This window comes from Micromesistius poutassou (genome assembly GCF_964030765.1).
Source record: "Micromesistius poutassou genome assembly, chromosome: 21".
NCBI classification, from domain to species: Eukaryota; Metazoa; Chordata; class Actinopteri; order Gadiformes; family Gadidae; genus Micromesistius; species Micromesistius poutassou.
In genome coordinates, this window is record NC_140291.1 from 3,969,017 (window position 1) to 3,993,836 (window position 24,820).

At 46.6% G+C, this 24,820-nt stretch overlaps 2 protein-coding genes across 2 annotated transcripts in view; one reads left to right on the forward strand and one right to left on the reverse strand.

Annotated features, from left to right (window-relative positions):
- The first annotated feature begins 513 nt into the window (after positions 1-513).
- Positions 514-5,554, forward strand: sar1aa (secretion associated, Ras related GTPase 1Aa). The gene is made up of 7 exons (XM_084485914.1): positions 514-534; positions 1,389-1,461; positions 1,570-1,689; positions 1,829-1,894; positions 2,225-2,328; positions 2,504-2,635; positions 3,555-5,554. The coding sequence occupies exons 2-7, from the start codon at positions 1,404-1,406 to the stop codon at positions 3,669-3,671; spliced, it is 597 nt and encodes a 198-aa protein (XP_084342040.1). The 5' UTR covers positions 514-534; positions 1,389-1,403; the 3' UTR covers positions 3,672-5,554.
- A 2,634-nt stretch (positions 5,555-8,188) lies between these two features.
- The window catches only part of LOC311366620 (testican-2), a gene marked incomplete at both ends in the record, with an annotated part of 32,497 nt that continues 15,865 nt past the window's right edge, over positions 8,189-24,820 (reverse strand). Inside the window, 9 exons of the mRNA XM_084485417.1 lie at positions 8,189-8,337; positions 9,637-9,774; positions 11,285-11,347; positions 12,506-12,724; positions 13,115-13,234; positions 14,173-14,287; positions 15,036-15,144; positions 17,460-17,574; positions 24,432-24,477. Coding sequence (XP_084341543.1) covers positions 8,189-8,337; positions 9,637-9,774; positions 11,285-11,347; positions 12,506-12,724; positions 13,115-13,234; positions 14,173-14,287; positions 15,036-15,144; positions 17,460-17,574; positions 24,432-24,477 — 1,074 coding nt within the window. The remainder of the gene's footprint in view (positions 8,338-9,636; positions 9,775-11,284; positions 11,348-12,505; positions 12,725-13,114; positions 13,235-14,172; positions 14,288-15,035; positions 15,145-17,459; positions 17,575-24,431; positions 24,478-24,820) is intronic.

The window sequence follows — 24,820 nt, forward strand, 5'->3', positions numbered from 1 at the left end:
CTATTAAACATCTTATATCATTATTGTCCAAAATGTTTTGAGTGGCAAATTCAATTAGGTCAATATGTTGCACTTTCATTCTAAAACACTGTCGACAAGAGTGATATAAATATCAAAACCACCCTCTCTAAAGTAGACGTAGCCAACAAACAAGCTATGCAAAATAAACATACTTCATCTTTACCATATGGGTTAGGGTTAGGATGAAACGTAATACTGAATACTGAATTTGCTTGAAATAGTCATAAGACAAAGGCTCTCCTGACTTTAAGAAAAAAACAATGACTGAAATCCAACGAAGGCGGGTAGAAGTACAAGTTGAATTGTATTGTAAATGGATTTAATAAAATGACTACATCCATTTACAAATACCATTTTACTGTTCACCTTATCGGACACAAGGTGTCGCTGTTGCACCGGGGAACTGCACACACCCCGCAGTCGGGATAGTGAGGAAACGAGCCGCTCCGGCTGTTTCCGAGGAGGAGGACGCCGCCGCCGTTATTCTGTCAGCGGGCCGACAGGTGACGTCAGGTGAGTTGCATTCTGACAGCCGATTTACTGTCAGCGCACACCGTGACATTTCTGTTCTCAATACCTCAACAGCGGGTTGGATCCATACGGTATATTTACTGAATACAATCTTGTTCCAAATCAAAGTGTAGAAGCCGTGAGGTGGTTTAACGAGCATGCTAATGCTTATGAACTAGCTTGTCATCCCATGCTAGTGTCTTAACTTTGAGTCCCGAGTACCGCGTCAATCCAACCTAAGCAGTATAGTACTGTTCTGACTCTAATGATCGGATGATTTTATGATACACAACCCCTTTATTTGTAACGTCTTCCTTGACTCGTTCTATGTCGTGTGGGCTGTCAAAACATTAAATTCACCGAACATTACGTCTCACTATTAAATAAGGCTGAGAGAGGATACTGAATTTAAGCGTTATCCTGGTCTGCCGCCACGCAATTTCCGGTTCCATGCTTTCTATGAGCTACCTGTACGTCAACAGTCCCCGAAAGGAAGAGAATAAAAAATTGAGAGCATGACCAACAACCAAGACAATGAGAATATATATGGAGTTTGACAAAGCAATTTCCGAAACATGTACACGAAACGGATATCCCTCTATCAGAAGTCCCGCCCTCTCTCGCTAAACCCTTTCACTGAAGTCCCGCCCTCTCTCGCCAATAACGCTTATCTAGAGCATCCCGTTCTAGGTGTTCCGTCGGGCTATGAGAGATTCAGGGAAATACTAGGTTACTTGCTACTAGATGGAATTCCGGAGCGTTGCGATCATAATGTGATTTCACTCATAGTAAAAATGACTGTTTGTATAGGCACATGTAGCTATGTAGTCACAGTACAAACATATTTTCTGTTTCAGGAAAACGCCACAAACATGTCCTTCTTATTTGACTGGATCTACAGAGGGTTTAGTGGGGTTTTACAGTTTCTAGGTAAGCATGGCGTGAAAATAATTGTTTGTTTTGTGTTATTATGAGCATCACACCTGTTTGCATGAGTCATGCGTGATGCGTGAATTGTGTGCTTGTATGTTGTCTCAGGCCTTTACAAAAAGAGTGGGAAGATGGTATTCCTGGGCCTGGACAATGCTGGTAAAACAACACTTCTAAACGTGCTGAAAGATGGTCGACTTGCACAACACGTACCCACGTGGCATCCAAGTAAGGACCTTTATGTAATATGTTATTCAGACGTAGGCTTTTGTGTACACCCCAATCATGCTGAACATGGGTATATTTTAATTCCGTAACCTGTTCTCAAACCTAAGAAGCTGCATTGTATATGTAATTCTTTACAAAGCCTCTGAGGAGCTAACCATCGCTGGCATGACATTTACCACGTTTGATTTGGGAGGACACGAACAAGGTAAGCACTTTGTTTTATAACACTTGCAGTGAAAAAATATTGCAGGGTAAATATAATAATTTTTGCCTTGAGGTGTCACCCATCTTGTTGAAATGGTAATCAAGGTACAGATGTGTTAGTACATAAAATAACCTCACTCATGGAAGGGATGAACTAGATTACAGTGATGCCAATCTTGAAGACTAAGCTCACATTCAGAAACATATTGGTACACAAATAAAAACAAAATCTATACAAGCCTGATGTATGATTAGCCCCACCCCCTTTTATAATCTTCATATCAGATGCCCTATCGCTGGGAGTAAGATGTTTTATTTTCCATGTCCCTAGCCCGAAGACTCTGGAGTAACTACCTGCTGGCGATCAACGCCGTGGTCTTCATAGTGGACTGCGCTGCTCATGACCGGCTGGGGGAATCCAAGATCGAGCTGGACGTAAGCCATTCAGAAACCCGTTCTCTAGTCATCAAACAGGGTGATAGCAGTATGATCTGCAGGGGCTACGTTTATCACATCCTACAGACACCCGAACAAAGGGTACTCTACGACACTAGTACTGTACCTAACATTCATGCTTCGTATTGTACCATCCCCTCCCCCTCAACTCCAGGCTCTGCTACAAAATGAGAACATCAGCAATGTGCCGTTTCTGGTGCTGGGGAATAAAATCGACCGTCCGGAGGCCATCAGTGAAGGGGCGCTCAGGGGAGCGTTTGGGATCGACAGCCAGGTCACAGGAAAGGTAAACACATCGACGCTGCTATATATGATGTCTGAATGTAACAAGGGGTCAAACTGCAGTGTACCTGGCGTTCTACGGTCTTCCTCTGCATTGTTGTGGAAAACAGCCTCCTGGATACATCGTTATCTTGCAGGCAAAGGCTCCAGGAGTCTGAACTGTCAGCCACTACGGTTTTCGTAGAAGGCCCTCGACTATTTGAAGAGCGTTCATCCAGCCGGCACATCTTTTTGTGATCAGCTGTTGCCTAGCAACCACACGGAGCAATTACCCTGTGAAGGATGGACCGACGTGTGTAAATATGCCTGGCATTTAGTTCTAAGGGAAAAGATGAGAAGGACGCAGCTTGACAAGCTCTTTAGCGGATTTAGCAGCAGGCGTAGGTGATTCTGAGTGTTTTCCTCATTACGGCTCCAGGCGCATTGTGACTCATGCTCAATTACAATGCATTATTCTTCAGGACTTTAGTTTTAATTGCATAACAGCAGTCGACAGGCTGGTTGAATAAGAGGCAGCTCCACGGCTCCACCCCCTAATGTGACAACTGTATTGTAGGCAGTACGCCGCAGGTATGATGGAAACGGTCCTATGCTACATGTCAGTCCTGCCCTTTCCTCTCTCCGTTCTCTGTGCTGTCCTTGAAGGCCCAAAAGCCTATACATGTATATTGTAAAAAAAAAAAGATCAAATGATCATAATTGGCCTGTCCTCTCACGTCTGATCCACTTGAAGACGAAGACGAAAACCCCCCTTTGACATGCTGAAAAAGAGTCTGCTCAGTTCATCATTAATCTAGCGATTGTTTCACTATTCGCCCCAAAAAGTCCCTTCCCTCTGGGGGGCTCACCTTCCGTCCAGCGTGGCGCCCCCTCCTCCCCCGCATTCACTTCGCTGTGCCCCCCCCCCCCCCCCCCCCCTGCAGGGCAGCGTCTCGGCGGATCAGCTGCAGGGCCGGCCGCTGGAGGTGTTCATGTGCAGCGTGCAGGAGAAGCAGGGCTACGGAGAGGGCTTCCGGTGGCTGTCGCAGTACATGGACTGACGGGAGACGACCCCCCCCACACCCCCTCTGGCGTCCGGAGCCTCCACACAGCCGTCCACGTTGGTCCCATCATGCACTGCAGACGACGCGTTTCCTTTCTTTTGTTCTTTTTTTGTTTTATTACCACGATAAGTCAGGTTTCTCCGAAAAAAGGTTTCTATGCAAACATGGAAATTTTGTTTCGTTGTTAACGAAAGTGTGTGCTATTAACGGGGTATTAGTCTGCAGATGTTTATTTGTTCATTTATTTTCCGGTGTCGCTGAGGTTGTATTAGACGGTTTGCGTTACTCGTGTGATGGGTCAGTGGATCATGTAGCGTCGTACATGAGAAATTGTATTTTGAATGAGGGAAGGAACTTATGTTGGGGAAATTTAAAAAGCTATTTTAGAGTTTAGAGACCAATAATGGACACAGGAACCAAACACTGGGAATTATTAAGTCTTGCACATTTCTCCTGACAAACTCACTCAGTAGACTCGCTGCAGGCCACAGTTTTCTACTAGTCAGCTTTTTCTGTAAAGCCTTTATCCAAAGATGTTGTTCAGGATGCAGTCTTCGCTCATGATATTAGGAACCTCACTATATGACGAGCGAATCAATGGAAATGATTTCCCTTCGGTGTACAGAAAACTTTGGCAATAAATCCCACAAATACCATAGAGAAAGACAGAAGCATTTGATGGATATTCCGAAGACAAAAGCATTTAATGGATATTTATTCCGCCGTGTGAATACTACCTAATACACATAAGGCACATTATAGCAACGTCACAAGTTAAATTATTAAAATGGCTGCTCTGCCGTGGGTACATTCCAAAGGATGCTAATACCGCAGGCTATTAAAATGTCAGGAAGCAGCAAAGTGAAACGGCAGTCTGTAGAACGCTTGAGACGACCTTGCATATCCCCCCCACCTTGAGCGATTTTTTTTCAGAGTGTGTTTTTTTTCGGGGCAGGACAGAAGCCATCTTTACACTTATTTTTATATGTAACACATTTAGTAATTTACGGATGTTTTTAAGAGGTCAACTGCAAACGACTTCTGCCACATCAAATAACTAGCCAACTAACATGACCGTAACATATTGCTTTATTCTAATTCAACCTCACTTCTGCTCAAACTAGCTACTGCATCATAGCGCCAAGCTTTTGATTAAAAGTTAATTGTGGCTCATTATTGAATGTCTTATTTTGTAGGTTTTTTTTACTTGAAAGTCGGTTTTCTTTTTCAGTTGAAAGCAGTAGCTTCCTCCATATCTACATGTTTTTGTAAGTAGATATTTATCAGGGGTTTGGTTTGTTATGGCAATGTAACGTAATTTACTGTCAGTTTGTGTGATTCATGTGCAGGATGTGTGTGTGTCTGACAGCATCCTGAAGTTCTGCACGACGTGTACTTTTTGACTGTCTTGACTAAGATATGAGAGTGCATTTGCAAAAAAAAGGCTGTGTTGACAACATGCCCATTCTCTTTTGTTGACCTTTTCATGTATTTCAAATGCATACTTTGTTTACACTGTTACACCCAGATCACTGATATCTAAAACGACGAGATTGAACTTAAACGGTACTGAGACATCAGGCTAGGTACAATGACATGTTAGTATCACATGGAAGCACTTAGTTTGATGTGAAAATAGGTGGTCGGTAGTCTTCCTTAAAATGCGGGTTGGAATATTGGGAATTTTAGCCATGCTCTGGAGTGATCTGTACGCATGTAATCAAACTGTGTTTTGCTTTCATTTAATCAGTGTTCTGCACCAGTCTTGTCCAAACCACTGTAAATAATGTTTAATACGTTTGTACATTCCCTCTGATACAGTCGAGATGGCAAAAGATAAATGAATATATAATGATAATGAGTAATTTATTAAAAAGGAATGTATTAATGTGAGTAAATAAATATTTTAAGCAAATGTTTTGTCTGGGGGATTTAACTAATGATGAAAAGATTATGTAGGGGATGTATGCAGACCCCTGCCTTCTCAGATATGAAAGGCAAATCGCATTGCTCATACTACTTTCCCATTCACACACACTCACCCACGCTAACTCACACAAATATTATCAAAAGACTGCAATCCAAATTGAAGGCCATTGAAAATCAGACAAAAAGGGCATTTTACCCACTCCACCCAGATGACTTTTCCCTGACTCTGCCATCTGACACCTTGGATCTTAAGAGATTTTGTTTTTTGACTGATCATCACCTCAGCGAAGAGGGTTGAGCTCGCCACTCCATCCTGCATCTTCACAACACTGGGCTGGCGGAAGCCAAGTGATGGTTTGAGCCGTTGCATTATTTAGTTCCCATCCCGCTCTGCTCGTCACAGGAACGCCAATGTTGTTTTGCCCCGGCAGCTGCTGCATGCTTTGGGTCTGACAGAATAAATTGAGTGTGAACACACTGCAGGCAGGAGGGCTGCCCTAAGGCACACCCACTGCCAGAGAGAGGACACCGCCAGGACGTGGTTATCACGTAGGACACCCTGTGTTTTTACATTCTGTGTCACATGTCATGCAAATGTTGACATGAACATTTTGACATCTTACACTTAATCTTAATAACGTTTGTCTTTATTATATTTATTAAAACGTGTTAACCCATTTGGGCCCTTACCATTGGATTTTAGGGTCTGGCATTTACATTTATGTGTAATTTGCTTTCCTATCATGAGGGGGCAGCTCCGATCCAAAAAGAATCAATTCCACTGTAGCAATAATTTCATGATAATATTATATGTAATAATATCAACTGTATCCAATAATGGACTCATTCAGCATTAAAATTACTCTATTCGTATAATGGAGTTTTAAAGACGATTCTATTACAGTAGAACATCTAACCCTACACCAGTAGACTAGACTAAAGTAGACTAGTGGAGAGAGGTTGCGTAAAACCATGGTCTGGTGGGAAAACCGTTGTAACAACTCATAACTTGGACAGGCCAATCAGTGTCAATCAAAACACTCAGTGTGAGCTCTGAGGTCAAAGTTGCCCAGAAAATATTTTGTGACCTTCATGTTACTTCACAAAGGTCACACATCCATGACGTAACCTTTTCATGAAATGTGGGCTATTTAATTAAACATCTAGTCTATATGCAGTGAAAATAATCCTCCAAAATGTGTTAGTGGGCTCCTGATGGTCCACTTCTGATAGAGAGAGTTTACCACTTGCTGTGTGGTTAGAAAGGAGAATGTCTTAAAAAGCTGCAGTGTCTGGGCAGGAATCTGCTGTGCCTCATGGAACGGTATTGCCTTGGTGAGATCAGAAATTGCTTAGTAACTCAGAAGACCAATTTACATGAGATGCTTGAGTCTTTTCTTTTTTTTCTTTCTCATTCTTGTTTGCTTGTAAAGATGTGCTAGATCAAAAGGTACATGAACAAAACATTGTGTTGGAGGAAAACATTGGTGTGGGTGTTCAAAGATAGTCAGCATAAAGAACAAGACACACGCTTGGCCCCAGTGCCTTTAATATTAAAGTGCTCAGCCTAGCAGTACATTCTTGTTCACTAACATGCAATACTAAAAACAATGTCTGTCCTATCAATAGCAAGAACAAAGAAATGGTAGCAATTTTCTTCTAGAAAAAGAAACAACTCGAGAGTGAAAATTCAAGTAATGAACACAAAAAGCTCAGTCCTAATAGTCAAGAAATAAAACATGGGGTGGCACGTTCTGCTCGAAGAATAAGAGGTGAGGAAGATAGTGGTTTGCCAGAGCAATTTGCAACAAAAATGGTACGATTTCAAAAGTGGTCAAAAAAACCTATTTCACAGAAAACCAATCTCAGATATTACCGTCTACCCACGTGGTCGATAAAGCATGTACATTTTGAAGGTAACTGTGTGTATATTGATACATCTTGAACGCTAGTCGGATATAATGCTGGATAAGGGCCGCCTGGGGCTAGCTCACCCGAGATCATCGACGCAAAGACTTATTTACAGAAGTCGCCATGAAGTAACATAACGTACGCATTGCACTGAAACATGTTCTCGATCTCTAGTCGTTCTAAATGGGAACTGCGATGGTCCTTAACAGCAATCAAGCACTTATTCACAATGTCAAAACAAAATCTCTATATGCATAGATGACAGATAGGATCTTTAGATGGATAGTCGACTTTTCTTCTATAGCTACGGTGCAGCGATCGCACCCCACCCCGCGCGCGCCCCCTGCCCCCCCCCCCCCCACCCCCTGGGTCTGCAAAAAAAAGATAAAGATCTGTTGTTCATGAAAGGACAATGAAGCAGCACTACACATACTCAAGACATAAAAAGAACAAGTCATGTCATCACTGGAGGGGAGGGAGGGGAGGGAGAGAGGGGAGGGAGGGGAGGGAGGGGTGCCAAGAGGTCATTATGCCTTCCACACGTCTCACTCCAAGACAACCCCCAGAATCCTTTTTTTGTTTGTGAGGGGAGAGAGAGAGCGAGTGAGAGAGATAGAGAGAGAGAGAGAGAGAGAGAGAGAGAGCGAGAGTGAGAGAGTGTCTGCTATACCATTCTACCAGATGTATCCTCCGTCGTCGGCCTCTCCTTCCTCCTCCTCCTCCTCCTCCTCCTCCTCTTCTCCGTTCTCATCCGCCTCTTTCTCCTCCTCGTCCTCCCAGCCCACGCCGCTGCCAAAGTCACCGGAGTGTCCCACCACCTCGTCTGGCGGAGGGGGGAGGGAGGGGGATGACAGAGGGGTCATGAATGCAATCTGATCTGATAATAGTCTCGCAGGGCCAGCCTCCCTTTTGGGAAGTCTGAGACACAGTGTTGATTAACTGCGTCAGGAACCGCCTAGATCTTGATTGACGCGCAAGCACAACCAATCACGGACCAGATGCCGGGAACGGTTTAGTAAAACAGACCTGTGGTGAAAGGAGTGATTTGAACGCTGACAGAAAAAACTAAAGACATGGCGGTGGGCTGAATAAACCCATGAATGTAAATTTGAGAATTGACCGGATTACCCCGTGTCGCACCGGAGCTACGTTCGTCACTCACGCCGCAGTGCGTAGCATCGTAGCGTGAATGTCAATGCTACGCAACAATGTTGACGGCCAATGAGAATCGTGCCTTGAGTTTCTTCCAGACACTGCACGACATAACTTGCCCTGTGTATCAAACATCAGCAGTGCCGTGACGTAGGGCAAACGATCGAAAGAGGCCGAGACTAATCTGATGATTACATTTCTCGTCACTGGGTTCAGTTGATTTCACTGTAACAACACCACGCCCGGGCGAACCGCTTGTTAAGGTGGTGTGATGTGCGCCATAACGTCACTGCTTGGTCAAGCAGTGTGTTTATGACACACATTTCTGGCATTAACTTCCAGAGGATTGGAGGTCTGCCTCAACACTACACTGCACTGCAATGCGCTATCATGATGTCCACTACCCTAGCCTACACTGCACTGCACTAACCTACCCTACACTGCACTGCAATGCACTACATTACCCTACTCTACCTCGCACTGTACTGCACGACAATGCACTACATTACCCTCCCCTACCTTGCACGGCACTGCACTGCACTATACTGCTCTTCTCTACCAGGCACTACACTGCACTGCACTACAGTACACTTCCCTAACCTACCCTACACTGCACTACAATGCACTACATTACCCTACTGTACTGCACTGCACTACGCTACTTTATACTATACTGAACTGCTTTGGAAACGGCTCCAAACCTTTCTGTGTGCCATTCCCAGCTTGTTATTAAAAATGAAATGTCTCCGCCGGCGTATATATTCTCCCCCCCTTATACGTTTTACACCTCTCTTTGAAATCATTGTCTTTTATCGATCGTCCTTTGAACACCCATATAAAGCTCTCTGATGGGTCTGGGTGTTTGAAGGGGGCTGAATAAATAAACTTCCCTTCCTTTACACCCCCTCCCCATCCCCCCCCCCCCCCCCCCCCCGCCCCCCCCCTATTAAAACTCCCGGGCTCTTCTTACCACAGTCGGGGTTGCCGTGGATGCGAGAGCCCGCCATCTCCCCGCCCTGGGGGTCCACACACCAGCACTCTCCCCGGCCCTGGTCGCACTGCAGCTTCCTGTAGTAGCCGTCCTCGTCACAGCTGGGGATGTACATGCCTGGAGGGGGAGGCACGTGCACGCAAGCATGTGCACACACACACACACACACACACACACACACACACAGCGTGGTATGCACGTACACACAAACAGACACACACACATACAAACACACACACACACACACACACACACACACACGCACACATGCAAAGTGGTATGCATGTACACACACACACACACACACACACACACACACACACACATTCATGGTGGTACACACGCACACACACACACACACACACACACAAACGGACACACACACACACACACACACACAAAGTGGTATGCATGTACACAGACACACACACACACACACACACAAACAAATACACAAAGTGTTAAATATTGATATCCTCAGCCTTTGGTCTGCGTCTCGCTGATGCCGGAGATAAGTGCAGCATAAATGAGTCTGGCAGCATCCTTTGTATAGAGCCTGTGATAAGAGCGTCCGTGCGGGACAAAGGAGTGCAAACTGCCTTGGAGCAGAGCACAACAAAGGTCTTCTGATGTGATTGCTGTTGTTGTTAACCTTCAAACAGCATCCAGCGGGGTAGCGTAGGTGTTTAAAGAGGACGTGTGGTTCTGTATAGATTTATTCTCGTCGTTAAACGGTGAGAGTGACATTTTTGAAAATGTGGCCCCCGATTGCTGCATCACCGTTGGCACATCCCCTCGAGAACATTCTGTCCGGTGTTTTGAAGTCAATAACATTAAACTCACTCCACGTCTCCAGCCACGCCACTTAAAACAAAACCCAAGCCAAAACCAAAAAGAAACAGTGTAAACACTCCTGCAAAGCAGGAGGTTTACACACAGCGTTCTAGGGGAGCGAGGGAGCCAAACGGATGCTTTAGCCTTAGCGCTCTCCCCCAAGCCGCGTCTCCGGACCTAATCCCACAGCGTGATGAGGGGTTAATCCCGGCCCTGAGCGTGTGATCTGGTTAATGAGCCTCCCCTAGCTCCTTTGGTCTGCTGCGCAACACAGACTCCTTCTTATTCTGCTTACACGAGAACACTACAAATACAAGCACGCGCTGCGTAGCTGCAAGCTAGCCGCACTAATCACGGGTTTGAGTTAAAACAGGGAACGGTTTCGGGTTCCGAGATTAGTAGCACAGCGCGGCACGGGGCTCACGTTGTGCAGGTTGAAGTGACGGGGTAGCTGCGTGATGTAATTGTATTGTGATGTAAAGTGAGGGTTTATATGGTATGGTAGGATTTTATTGTATGGTGTGATTCCTTTTGTAGCGTTTCCATGGCAATGTTGAGAAGCTTGCCCATGTGTCAGGTGCCTAAGAGCGCTAAACGACATAAACTGTACCGTTATCTACTACAGATTCCTGGTGTGTAAAATATGCTATATTTACCTGGCTACTACAGATTTCGGGATATCAAAAGGTGCTATATTTACCTGTCTACTACAGGTCCCATGTGTATATAAGGTGCTGTATTTACCTGGATACTACAGATTCAAGGTGTATATACAGTAAAGTGCTGTATTTACCTGGCTTCTTCTTGGCCACTTCCTGAACCTGGATCTTCTCCAGCTCAGCGAGACACGGGGGCTCTGGGAACACAGGAACGTTGAAGTCTTAACTCTCGATCAATGACAGCCATTATTAAACGTGTGTTTGCAGAGATGGAGTGCTTCCAGTGAGATGTGACATGTTCAACGGCCCCTGAAAGCATATTGATCAGCCGCCAGCGAGTCTGAGAGTCTGATAGAATGATCGGTAATGACGGGATGAGACGTTATGTCATTTTAGTCTTTTTCAAGACGGCCAGCGTCTCAAATGAGGCGGTTATTGCGTCCTACTTTCAATCTGTGTGTTTTGGAGGAACGTTTGACCCTGATGCTCTGTCTTCAGCTCCTAGGAGTTGTCGGACAATGTGAGAACGGTCAACCCCTTTCAAACATGCTATATACATTACATTGCATGAACTCACAAACTGGGACACGAGAGACAGAGAGAGATACAGAGAGACAGAGAGAGAGAGAGAGAGAGAGAGAGAGAGAGAGAGAGAGAGAGAGAGACAGAGAGACAGAGAGACAGAGAGAGAGAGAGAGAGAGAGAGAGAGATTGTGAGAGGGAATGTCGTTTTTAAGTACAAAACAAATCCCTTCTGTTTAGTTCTGAAGTATATATAGCATGACTTTAAGCCAGGTGGAGACTTATTCCCAGCGCTGAATAATTTACAAATATAGTCAATGTAATCTGGGACAATGTAATGAAGGCCCAAGTTGGTGAAATGTCTACATGATGGACTAGTGAGGGACAACAGCAATGGAAGCACCGATTTGTATGACATTTAAAGTGCACAATACAAAACTCTGGAGGACCACTGGTAAATGACACATCGTTCACATCGCACATTAATTGTATGCAAAGTCACCAAATCTTTAGCAAGAAATAGAGATGATGATAATATAAAGCTCAATTTGAGAGCTCTCTGCTCTGTATTGCAACTGCATGTGATCCATGGATGGCCTTCTTCTATTAAATCACTGATATATAGATTGTACTATTTCTACTTTTCTTTTCTTACTCTTACTTATGGATCGAGTTTCAAGGAATGAAATGATCATGACATGTAACAATAATATGTAATCCGGTAATGCCACGTTACTATTCAATCTCTCTTTATAGTAATTCCACCTTCCGTTCTACTCATCTTATCTCATTTGCATCACCGATTGCAGCTCGGCCATTTTGTGCACACTCACTTTCCCGCCAGAAGCAGAAGCACCATTCGGCCGTGGAGACCTTGCCGTCCTTGAAGCTGTCGCAGGAGTTAAAGAAGGGTCGGATGCACACTTCGTACTTGTCCAGGTTAATGGCGGCCAGCTCGCCGTGGTCCAGGTAGAGGTCGCCGTTGCTGTCCAACTTGGAGAACATCCAGCCAATGGAGTCCTTGCAGCTGGCCACTAGGCTCTTGTCCAGCGCTGCGCGGGGAGATGGGAGTGGACGATAATTTGTTAAGTGTCCGCTGGTTAGGAGCATTAGCGCTTAGCTTGTAAGTAACAGCTAATGCACAAGCGTTAATTTGACCTCTAAATTATTGATGATGTGTGATTGTGTTTTTTCTGAGTGTGGTCATGGCTGTGTGTGTGTGTGTGTGTGTGTGTGCATGGACGTGTGCGTGTGCGTGCGTGTGCGTGTGTGCGTGTGCATGTGTGCATGCGTACGTGTGTGTGCACCTGCCTGAGTGCATGTTTGTGTGTGTGTGTGTGTGTGTGTGTGTGTATGTGTGTGTGTGTGAGTGTTTGCCCCACATATTCGGAGGTGGTGATGCATAGTGCAGCAACTTTTGTGAACACACGCTGCTAGCTGACCTGAGGCGGTGCCAGTGCCCGGTTTGCCCGAGTTGTTCTGCTTGGCGTTGCCATGGAGAAGCTGGAACCAGTCTCGCAGGCGGTCGCCCAGATCTGCCAAGTCCTGGCCGGTGCACGTCTCTGTTGTGGGAGAGGAGGACAGAGGATAGGGTTTTAACTTCAGGGTGAAGGACTCTCTGGGTTTACTTTGGGTCGGTCCACTCGGTACTTTTAATGCTAACTCAGACTCTCAGAGAGATTGGTGTGTATGTTTCAATCACGTCCACAGTCATTTAGCTATTTATATCTATATATCTATATATATTTACATATTTATACTTAAACCATATATTTTCCATTTCGATTTTATATTTATATACTTTTTATTGTTGTTTTTGGTTTTCTGTTCTTGTTTATTTCATTGTTACTCATCACTTATAAAGTCGCCTTGGGATTATGTATTATTATTGTATATTTCCATTATCTATTATATTATTTTTTGTGTTTTTTCATTTACATTCTGTACTGTACAGAACTTACTACAGTACTAACGCTGTGCTACAGAACAGCATTTGCACAATGTCACTTCATCACGGTCATCAGCCTGCTTCATTCCCAAAATAATGATGCCTAAATATGTATTTCATGTTTCCAAATGAGAAACATGAGGCTAGCATTTCAGGCCATTGATTATTCCGCATTTTTCACAGGCCCGAGAGCTGCAGACAATCAATGCAGTTTGCCTCCAATGAGAGTATACACTCTAAATAATTAATCAGCACATGATTGAAAGGGCATTTCAGTGACACGGGGGGATATTTAGCTAAGCCCAATCTTTGAAATTGGTGACTATTGATCTAAAAAAGTTCAATATTGCATCCGCTGCATTCATCGGGGAGGATAATGTGGAGTCTCTGTTGTAATCTGAACACTGCGTTCATTTAGGTTAATCTTGCTTTGTCAGCGAGTTTGGTGAAGTGCCATTAAACTATGTCAGCTAACTTTAAAAGGTTGGGACGTTGCGACCGGACAAATGGGGCAACGCATACGCAAAATGAAATATTTAGAAAAGGTTTTACCGTGTTTGGTCTCTGTGTTGGTGAATGGCACAGAGGGTGTGGAGCAGGGGCAAAAGCCGGCACACTTGATGCTCAGCTCCTTGCCTGACAGACATGCCTGCTGCTGCAACTTACACTGTCAGGGAGAGAGAGAGAGAGAGATAGAGGCAGAGAGAGGGAGAGAGAGGGGGAGAGAGGAGAGAGAGGAAGAGAGAAGAGAGAGAGAGGGAGAGAGAGGAGAGAGATAAGGAGATGTACCGGCGAAATACCGGCGAGGAGGAGGGGGGGAGGGGGGGATGACGCGCGTAGAAAAATGGAAGAGAGGTGGGACGGTGGAGGATGATGACGCCGTGTAGCTAAAACATTTATGGGGGTGACCGCGGAGAGAGAGAGAGAGGGAACAGAGATTGTTCATTCAGATGAGACACTGCACTTAGTGCGTTAGGGTGGAGGGGGAGGAGGGTGGGGCAGTGAGTTGTCATTTTCCTGTGTTGTGAACTCGTTCAAGGTTAAACACAATGCATAAATCTAAATATAATGCAAATAATTCCATGTACATTTAAAATAAAACCAGGCGGTGGCCAGTGTCTGATGATGCCGGTAAGTCATTAATCATATGACTGCACACACCCAGAACCATCGCTCTCTGGAGTGATGAACCATGCTTCCCAGCCCTATATAGATACACGTATTTATATATATATAAATCCAAACTTTTTTTTAACATGACTCCAGCAGTTTACTCCCTTCCTCTGAACACGACAGCCAAATGAATACGGTACTAACTACGGCAAAAAGGAGTGCGACTACGGGAGGGAGGGAGGTAAAAAGGAACCAGAACCAGAACCAGAACCAGAGGACATGCTATCCGCGCGGACGTTTACCTCCGAGGCGTAGTTGTGTCCGTCTGACCCACACACGGGCGAGGAGGCGGTCACAGGACAGGGCTTGCAGCTGCTTTCCCTGGTCTTCAGCGGCTCCGGCTGCCTGGCTCTTTGGAGGTAATGCAGAAAATGACATTTAAAAACCAAATAGCCGTCCGTAGCGAATCACAGCAATGCTCCAACCCGACCTGCGACATCCACCCTAGCTACATTGACTTGTTCCGTGCGTCCGATGAAGCCAACACAAGACATGTGATTATATGGCCAACACAAGACATGTGATTATATGGCCAACACAAGACATGTGATTATATGGCCAACACAAGAGATGTGATTATATGGCCAACACAAGACATGTGATTATATGGCCAACACAAGAGATGTGATTATATGGCCAACACAAGACATGTGATTATATGGCCAACACAAGACATGTGATTATATGGCCAACACAAGAGATGTGATTATATGGCCAACACATCGAGGCAAATGTGCCAAAACGGGAAGTTCTTAGACTGTGTATCTTAAGAACACATTTACACCTTTGATTTATGAGTTCTGTGACTGAAAGAACGCACAGCAACAAATCAAAAGTATAAACCCTCTGTTCTGAACCCTTCACCTGCGTACATATCTACACATCACTTTGTGCCTAGGACCACTTTCCAACTAGACCTCGAAGATTTGACTCTCCAGGCTGAACTCTGGTTATATGTCCAAGATGAAAAGCGGTTAACTATGTTGTATCGCTGTGTTCCAGCAGAGACAACAGAGATTCATTAAAGCACATTCAATGCACCAACAGCCAATAGAAAAACAGGATAAGGGTGGGGGGGGGTCTTAGCATCCTAATAGGACACGTTGGGTTTGAGTCACACTAGAGTGTGTATCTGTCACGGAAATGGACCCCTGCTTACTTTTTGACACTGACATGGTGATTAACGCCATACAAGCACACAGCGCGCCACGTCTTGCTTCCCCGGGCCGCTACTTAATGACGCTAGGCCGCTTCGGCGCGGCTGCTTTTGTACTTAGCACCGATTATGGCGGCGCCTAGATGCACTCACTATCTCTCCGAGGTGACCCAATAAATGAAGGGTCTTTATTGGAAAAGATAAATGCCACACGCAAATTTCAGAGGTGGTAATGATTCGGCCCATTAATTCTTTTCAGACTGCAAATCAATTTTCTCCAGCCATATCCTCCCCCCCCCCTCCCCCTTCGTAAAAAGCTGAAGTCTAAATCACTGACAAGAGAATATGGAAATGCTCCTAACCATGGGGATGCAAATGGCCCCGAGTCCACCAACACATTGGGGAAGGCAGTCCTTATTCTTCGTCATCTTCTCAAGTTGACCAAACAACTTACTAACAAGTCCGGCCGACTTGCTCAGACCACTACTTCTGTCCACCTCCTTGATTAATCAGCGCATCTCTCAGCAGGAGTGTTCTAGCCCAAATGACATCACTCCTGACTCATGGCATTCTCTGGCACCATCTCCCTGGCTACGATCAATAGATCTCCAGCCGGGCTGCAATGACCTTCTCTTTAATTCGGCTTCACTTCAATACTGTACACTCTAATACGGCTACAATGAGACAGCTACACTCTAATACAGCTACACTGAGACAGCTACACTCTGATACAGCTACACTGAGACAGCTACACTCTGATACAGCTACACTGAGACAGCTACACTCTGATACAGCTACACTGAGACAGCTACACTCTGATACAGCTACACTGAGACAGCTACACTCTGATACAGCTACACTGAGACAGCTACACTCTGATACAGCTACACTCTAATACGGCTCAATCGAATACAGCTAAGACAGCGACACTCTAATACAGCGACACTCAGTTACACAGTTACAGTTACAGAAACAGTTACACCAAGACAGCTACACGCAAAGACAGCTACACTAAGAAAGCTACGCCTTAATACAGCTACACTAAGACAGTCACACTCAGCTACACGCTTATACAGCTAATTCCAATACAGCTAAGGTAGCTGCACTCTAATACAGCTACCCTCCAAAACAGCTGAGACAGCTACACACTAATACAGCTAAAATCTAAAAGGCTAAGACGGCTACAATAAGACAGCTACATTAATACACCTTTTCCACTACAGAAAAGCCCTGCCTCTCTGAGCTAATACCAAGGATTGAATAGAGGCTTTCGGCCTGACAGTTTGGAGGAAATGTTGGAGGAAATGTTGGAGGAGAGGAGATAGAAGGAGCGGGGCGAAAGGGAGTGGGTACTTTAGCTGACTACCCGGGGTGCGGAGTTAGAACACAAATTTTAAAAACGAATTCGAAGCCAAGAGTTAGACATTCTGCTGCACCTGACCACAGAGCTAGACCGCTAGGTGCACGTTTTGTTCGTACGCTCCGTCAGACAGGCGCGGGTGGACCTCACCTGTTCTCCAGCTTCTTCCGGTTGACGCACATGGCCCTCTGGTAGCCCTGGGCCACACACACCTTGTGGCGGCTGCACCGCACCTTCTGACACGGGTCCTTGGTGGTGTCCAGAGCTACACACACACACACACACACACACACACACACACACACGGGGAACAAGGAACCACAGCGTTGATACGGTGTCGCCACGGGACACGACGCAAAAACTATGTTGTGTACAACAACACAACACAATGGTGTGTTGTAGCGCTCTGGCACTCTCCCTCACTCTCCCTCTCCCCCCCCCCCCCCCGTCTCCCTCTGTCTCTCACTCTAGATGTGTGAATACCGGTATACAATATATACATACATAGTTATATATCGTTGTGTGTGCGTTCAGGAGTGTGTGCATACGGGAGAAGCACAACTTTCCACAGTTGTTCTTTGGTGGGAGGACAAAGAGGAAATAGGACAAAGAGGAAATGGGACAGATATGATCGGAAATAATCAGTGGCGCCATCTACATCGCCCAATCGCAAAGCGGCCCGTTTGCCGTCCGCGCCCCGCCCGTCTGCCTCGCCCGGGGACTGGGCCGGGTAGAGCATCTCTACCGAACGCCGGGTCTCCGTGATAGAGCTTAGTGCGGCGGGGGGTCCGGAATGAGCAGGACTGACTTTCACTGACATCACAGCAGAAAACAGGTTAGACCAACCTGTCATGAGTGAGGTGCCGCCTGGCCAATAGCACGGCAGAGGGTCTCCAGAGGCGGGCTTAAGGTTGATTTGCCACCCCCCCTCCACGCACGCAGGGTTCGATTCGACATGTCTTACTCCCTCTGCTTGTCATGTCTAACTGGACTCTCGCCTCCCTGATCGCTCCCTTACTTTTTCATCCGTCTTTCTTTCTGTCTGTCCGTTCCATCTGCCTGCTCGTCAGTCTGCTTGTCTGTTTATTCAACCGGCCTGTCAGTCCGTTTGTCTGTCTGCCTTGCCTTCCCGTCTTGCTGCCTGTCCGTCTGTTCTGCTCAATCTCCTCTTCACTCTCTTGCTATTAATTCTCTCTGCCTTGTAAGTCTAAGGGAGCGTTCCGCGTTGCGCTCGGTCTTTCCTGCCTGTGGTGTCTCCGAACATCATCTCCTCCTTCCCTTTGCCAACAACACCACCAACACCACCACCACCACCACCAGTGCCCGATCCATTTACGCTCAGCAGAAGGGGTCAGTGAGGAGTGAGTGACAAGTCGTCATCGCAGGGGGGACAGGTAAGGCCGGGAAACACTGAGTCAGCCTGAAGCTGATGCCGGCCAGAGTTTACCCCTGGCCTCGCCGGCAGACAGGCTGGCAGCGGGCCAGGCCTCCCAGTGCGTACACCCTACTAGGTGGTCTCCTTAGGCTCCACAGAATGAGGTGCAGGAGGAACAGGGCCCGGAGAGAGAAGGACTTCAGAGGCCTTGCACGGGAAGCAAAGGATGAGACGAATGTCGAGCTTGTGCGAGCCGTGCTTTTGCGTTTTATTTTTGGTTGACTTTAGTAAGTTTAAAGAATGGATTAGACGTAAGAAGTAAAAAGAAGTAAATCAGACTGTATTCTCACAGGCAAACTATTGAAAAAGGGGTCTGTATTGTGTTTACATCAAGTCATCCAGGGTCCATATCAAAGCAACGTGAGCTTCAAATGGATACGCAGTCCTCCTGCGCATACGTTAACCTGTTCAAGGTGAAGGAATTAAGAGTCTGTTTGAGCTGAAGGCTATTGAACTTGAAAGAGATATTGCACGATACAAGTTTTCTGATGATTCCGCGTGACTCACTAAGGGCGGATATGCCGCTATGTACAGGGCTGAGTGGCCATCCGTGAGTTCTGGAGAACTACAGCATGACCGGTCATGGTCAGGCCAGGCCCGTGGCAATCAATTTGAAAATGAATTGATGAATTCATTAATTAAGGGTTAAAATGGGCACCTGCAGTGTGCTCAGACATACAGTATAGGGTCAGTCTGCCAACCCCATGAGGCTTCCTAATAAATGTGAAATATTCTAAATATAATCATAAATCCTCCAAAATCGAACTTTTAAAACAATACAAAAAAAAAAATACAAAGCATATAAAAATGAAAAATTGCAATGTTAATATTTGGCCTTCAGTTTGGCGGTTTCAAAACCGCTCATACAGAAGTCTTTTTGCAGTCTATCGCTGAACCAAAAACCAATGATATACAGTGCATATTACAGAGAGGTGGGGCCGCATTTCTGGGTAACCCTGAAATAAGGAGCCATCTTCTTATTCCTCCCTTTATTCCCATTCTCGTGCTTTTGTGGCACAGAGCCACCGAGCGCCGCTAGACACGACGGTTCCTCCCGTGAAGAGAAGGCTACGCTTCACCTCGGCTCTGCCACGGCGCTCCAGCCTAATAGAAGTAGTTCCTCATGTTCCCATAGAAACAAAGCCCAGCGGGGCCAGTAGCAGTTCTGCTGCGGTGATTTCCGAGTCCCTTGACGCGCTGATGTGTTCATGAACTCTCCGCGGGGTCGGCCCTTTATGCCTGCTTCTCTTCGCTGTCGTAGGAAAATGAAAAAAAAGAAAAATTATAATCACGAAGTAAAGAAACGAAAACGAGCTCCCTTCACATTCACATCAGGAGGCCCCGATCAATCCAGAAACGAGGGGGCGGCGGCGGGGTTCGTTTCGTCTTCCAAGACACGAGTATAGATTTTTCGGCCCCCATAGGCTCTCTCCTCCTCTACTGATTCCCCCCCCCCACCTTCCTTCCCACTGTTTCATTTCTTTCCAGAACATTCTTGTGTCAGGGTATAGGAGCGTCTATGTGATGGGGGTTTGAATCCTCCTGTAATCACGTCAACAAGAAACCAAAGTTGAAAAAAAAAAAAAAACACAGACAGGAGGCCGTGACTGGGTTGAGCCTACACCCAATTTCTCTCTGCGATGATCGTGCTGTGATCTAAATCACTTCCAAGAGCCCCTGAGGGGAGGGGGGGCGGTGGGGGGGGGGGGGGGGGGGTGGTGTTCTGTTCTCCTCCAAGAGCTGAATTGTTTCCTGCTCTCGGTGATCAGATCCCAGCTTGGGTGTCTGATGATAAACGGTTGGAAACGCCGCGGCACAGAACGGTCGGCTCTTGGTCGACCATTTGCTTTGGCACGTGAGGGTCGATGAAACTCTCGACCAGTGGCGCACAAAGCTTGGCGAGAGCTGTTTTTATCTAATTGGAGGGATAATGGCCGAAAGTTGACTCTGAGAAGGCAAGCATGATCGTACTGACAGAAAGGGATTGGACATCAAAGTGAATGGGTCAAAAGAATGGGTCGTTTGACAGCTGCATGTGAATTTGTTCTGTTGGGTTAGCAGAATCTGAATATTTTATTTAGCCAGGAATATCTGCACATACGCATAAGGAAAGTGACTTGGTGGGGTTGGTTGCGCTGGTTATGAAGTAACACAGTTTAAGCTAAATACTAACAAAATATTGGACCAGAAGTATTAAAACCAAATATGAATAAAAAAATATTGAAACACTATTAAGTTATCAATTTAAAGCCTTTCAGTAAAAAGGCTGTGAAAGGCTAAGAGGCAATGAAAGGGCTAGAGGTAATGAAATTAGTATGAGCCATGTACACTATAATTAAGCAATAGATGATATAGAGTAAATAGAGACAATAGAGTGATACTGAACTCTGTGTGTATACGCTCAATATACAACGGTTGGGAACCAATCAGATCGCTTGATTTAGGCCCCCCGTTTTATAATTAAGCAATAGATCACGACAGGCTGTGGTATGTTCTCATTATACTACAGTTAAGGGGCATTGTTCGTCCCTCCGCTGTGCGTCGGGACGGTGACCTTTATAAAACGGTTACGCAAGTATGGCGAAATTTACGTCATAGACACCCTCAATTTTGAAAAAGCGAAAAGCATTTTTTTTAACAAATACATAAAAGTAGTCCCCCCTGGCTGCCTGCAAAGTGTATGGCGGTTGCTATGCAACACACTGTAGCGTCCTTCAGAGAGAAGGCTAGAGACGGTAGCTTGGTTCACCGCAATTTAGCCTACTATCGAGTTCACTCATCGTGTGCCTATTGCTTTACAACATTTCCACCCTCTCCATCAAGCAACATATTTTTAGGCTTCAGTGAACTATGTTATTGCTTTTATATATAAATAAACAACAGTTCAAGTTAGGTGCGAAGTGATACGGAACTCTGTAAACTGAACGTGCGTCATAGCTGTGTGTATACGCTCAATATACAACAGTTGGGAACCAATCAGCTTGCTTGATTTAAGCCACTCGTTTTATAATTAGAATACATAATATACATATATCTGTTTAAACATGAGTATTGCACGTTTATATTACACACACACCTACAGTTTAATTATACACTAACTTACATACCGGTACCTACATGGAATAAAACATGGTCCAACTTATTAATGTAACAATGAGCCCAAGTCTGGAACTGTAATACAAGCAACGCATGCAGCCGTTACTCAAAGCCTCGTTGCCCCCTTTGGATATGCGAGCGCTAGGCAACTATCGCTAAGGATTTAAATGTATCCGAGCTTAGCCTCGCCACATGTCAAGTCTCCTCTCCCTTGATGAGCCACTGTGATACCTCTCGAAAAACACATGCCTTATTAGATTCAGCCCACAGCACATGCACTGTAATCTCTCTCTCCCCCCCTCTTCCTCTCTCTCTTTCTCTCTCTCTCCACCTCCCTCCCTCTCCCCCTCTCTTTCTTTCTCTCTCTCTCCACCTCTCTCTTTCTCCCTCTTTCTCTCTCTCTCTCTCCCCCTCTCTCTCTCTCTCTCTCTCTCTCTCCCCCCTCTCTCTCTCCCCCCCTCTCTCTCCCCCACCCTCTCTCTCTCGCTCTCTCTCTTTCCCTCCTCCCCCCCCCTCTCTCTCTCTCTCTCTCTCTCCCCCCCCCCCTCTCTCTCTCCCCTCCCCCCCCCCCTCTCTCTCTCTCCCCCCCCCCTCTCTCTTTCTCTCCCCCCCCCTCTCTCTCTCTCACTCCCTCTCTCTCTTAAAACCATCAGGTTTGGAGGTCTCTAGTCTCTCTGGTCTTATGTATGACCCCCAGAGAAGCAGTTGAATCCTGGGCAGTCGGCCGCGCTGCCCGCTGCATCCTCAATGAGCAGCGGCGGGTCGGCGTCCATTACGGCCCCCGGAAACCAGTCCCACCGGGAGTTGCAACGGAGAATTAAATCAATGCTATTCAAATTAACTTCTTATTTTTTTTTTTGTTGCCCATTCCTGCGACAAGTGAGGCGCTTCGTGAGGTGGGGCGGGTGCGGGGTTGGGGGGTGGGGGGCGGCCGGTGGCTTGGGGGTGGTAAGATTACATTAGGGATTCTCACCGTCAACCACCCCCACCCACCAGCAGATAAACATATTGAGAGTAGGTACGCCACATGCCCCGCGGAGGCAGGTCCTCGGTGTGTTTCAGCGAGTGGGGCGCCGTGGGCCGGCGGAGCCGCGCAGTGCTGCTTCCCACGCGCCACGTCTCAACCGCAACGCACACTCTGAGCACCCCCCCCCACCCCGCCTCCTCCGGGCCATCCCTAATTGTCTGGCGCACCGCGTGAATGCTAATGCCGTAGCCTCAACCTCAACCTGTTGAGCGGTTTGCATTCCGCACGACCCCCCCCCCCCCGCCCCTCTTCGTATCTGCGATGCGTCAGAGAGCTGCTTTGTTTGGTTCTGTATTTTGGACTTTGAGGAACAGACCCCCCCGCTGAGGTAAAACGGGGTCCCCCCCCCCCCCCCCCCCCCCGCCCCACAACCACCACCAACACCACCGCATCTGTCCCGATTACCACACCACCACCACCACTGTCACCACCACCATCACCACTGCCTCTGTCCCAATTACCACACCACCACTACCACCACCACCACTACAGTGGCGATTTCTCTAAGACTGCAAGGGAAGCTCAGCTTCCCCTAAAATTTCAAAATTAAATGGTCAAATATATACTGTTGTGTTAACATTTCATTGACTAAAATTGCGTTAGGACACGTCCATCTCGAAGACAAGTTCATTCAGAATCAGCTGCTTATCGCAGGTCGACTGACTCGATGTCCTTCTCATACATTCCCGTAGCGTCACAGTGCATTTGCCTGTTGAAGGTCAGCGTCCAATTCCTTGCTTCAGTTTAACATAATTCCCACATTTCCTTGTTCAAGTTTAATATCGTTTTGGTAGTTGGCCATCACTTTGATTCAGGGAGCCTGAGGTCTGAACTTCAAGTCCTGTATTCAGATCAGTACTTGCAGGGTGACAGGGGAAAGCTGTGTGATTTCTTGGTGTTCCTTAAAGACATGGAGAAACACAAATTGACAATTTATATGATGTAGGGCGAAATTAGCTTCCCCAGCAGCTGCCACTGCACCACTACCACCACCAACACCACTGCATCTGTCCCAATTACCACCACCACCACCATCACCACCACTACCACCACCACCACCACCACCACAACAACACCACCACCACCACCACCACCACCACCACCAACACCACAACAACCTCCACCACCACCAGCCACCATCACCCCACCACCACCACCACCACCACCACCAACACCACCTCTGTCCCAAACCACCACCACCATCCAAACACCACCGACACCACCACCACCAACACCTTCACAACCACCTCTGCCGAACCACCACCACCACCACCACTAACAACACCATCACCACCACCACCACCACCACCAACATCACCAACAACACCGCCTCTGTCCCGATTACCACACCACCACCACCACCACCACTGACACCACAACAACCACCAGCAATCCCACCAGCAATCCCACAGCACCAGCACCACTATCCCCTGTGTCCCGAACCACCACAACGCAACAGTGTTGTGCTTCCCCCTGCTCCCTGACATCCTGCCTGTCTCCCTGTGAGACCCCCCCCCCGGTTCAACGCTTCAAGACAGCCCAGGCTTGCACTGTCTCTACTTACTTTCGTCGGAGCCAGTGGTCTCGTCCATGGTCTTGATGTAGTCGTCCTACGAGAGAAAACAACATCCGGGGGGGGGGGGGTCAATGTTTCCGTTATGATTCAAGGTTGAGCTCGGGTATCACAAGACCATGTAGGGGTTGCAAAAACAAATAGGCAGTGTCCCGACATGAGCGGATAATGTGCAATAGTCCAAACGGTGAAATTGAGACGCATACTAATCCTAATCGAGTTGCTGGCTTTTATATCTTATGTGATAGCATCTCCTAGGGAGTGTCGGTCGCTTTCCATGCAGAACTGTTTCCAACGTTAGGTCTGTAACGACAATCTCCATATTGTTCCATATTGATGTTCAAAGGATAATAGCCGAGGCTAAGAGGCTATGACCTTAA

Coding starts and splice junctions, on each gene's coding strand:
- sar1aa (XM_084485914.1), top strand. CDS start 1,404: ATGTCCTTCTTATTTGACTGGATCTACAGAGGGTTTAGTGGGGTTTTA. Junction 1,462..1,569: donor TGGGGTTTTACAGTTTCTAG/GTAAGCATGGCG, acceptor ATGTTGTCTCAG/GCCTTTACAAAAAGAGTGGG. Junction 1,690..1,828: donor CGTACCCACGTGGCATCCAA/GTAAGGACCTTT, acceptor TTCTTTACAAAG/CCTCTGAGGAGCTAACCATC.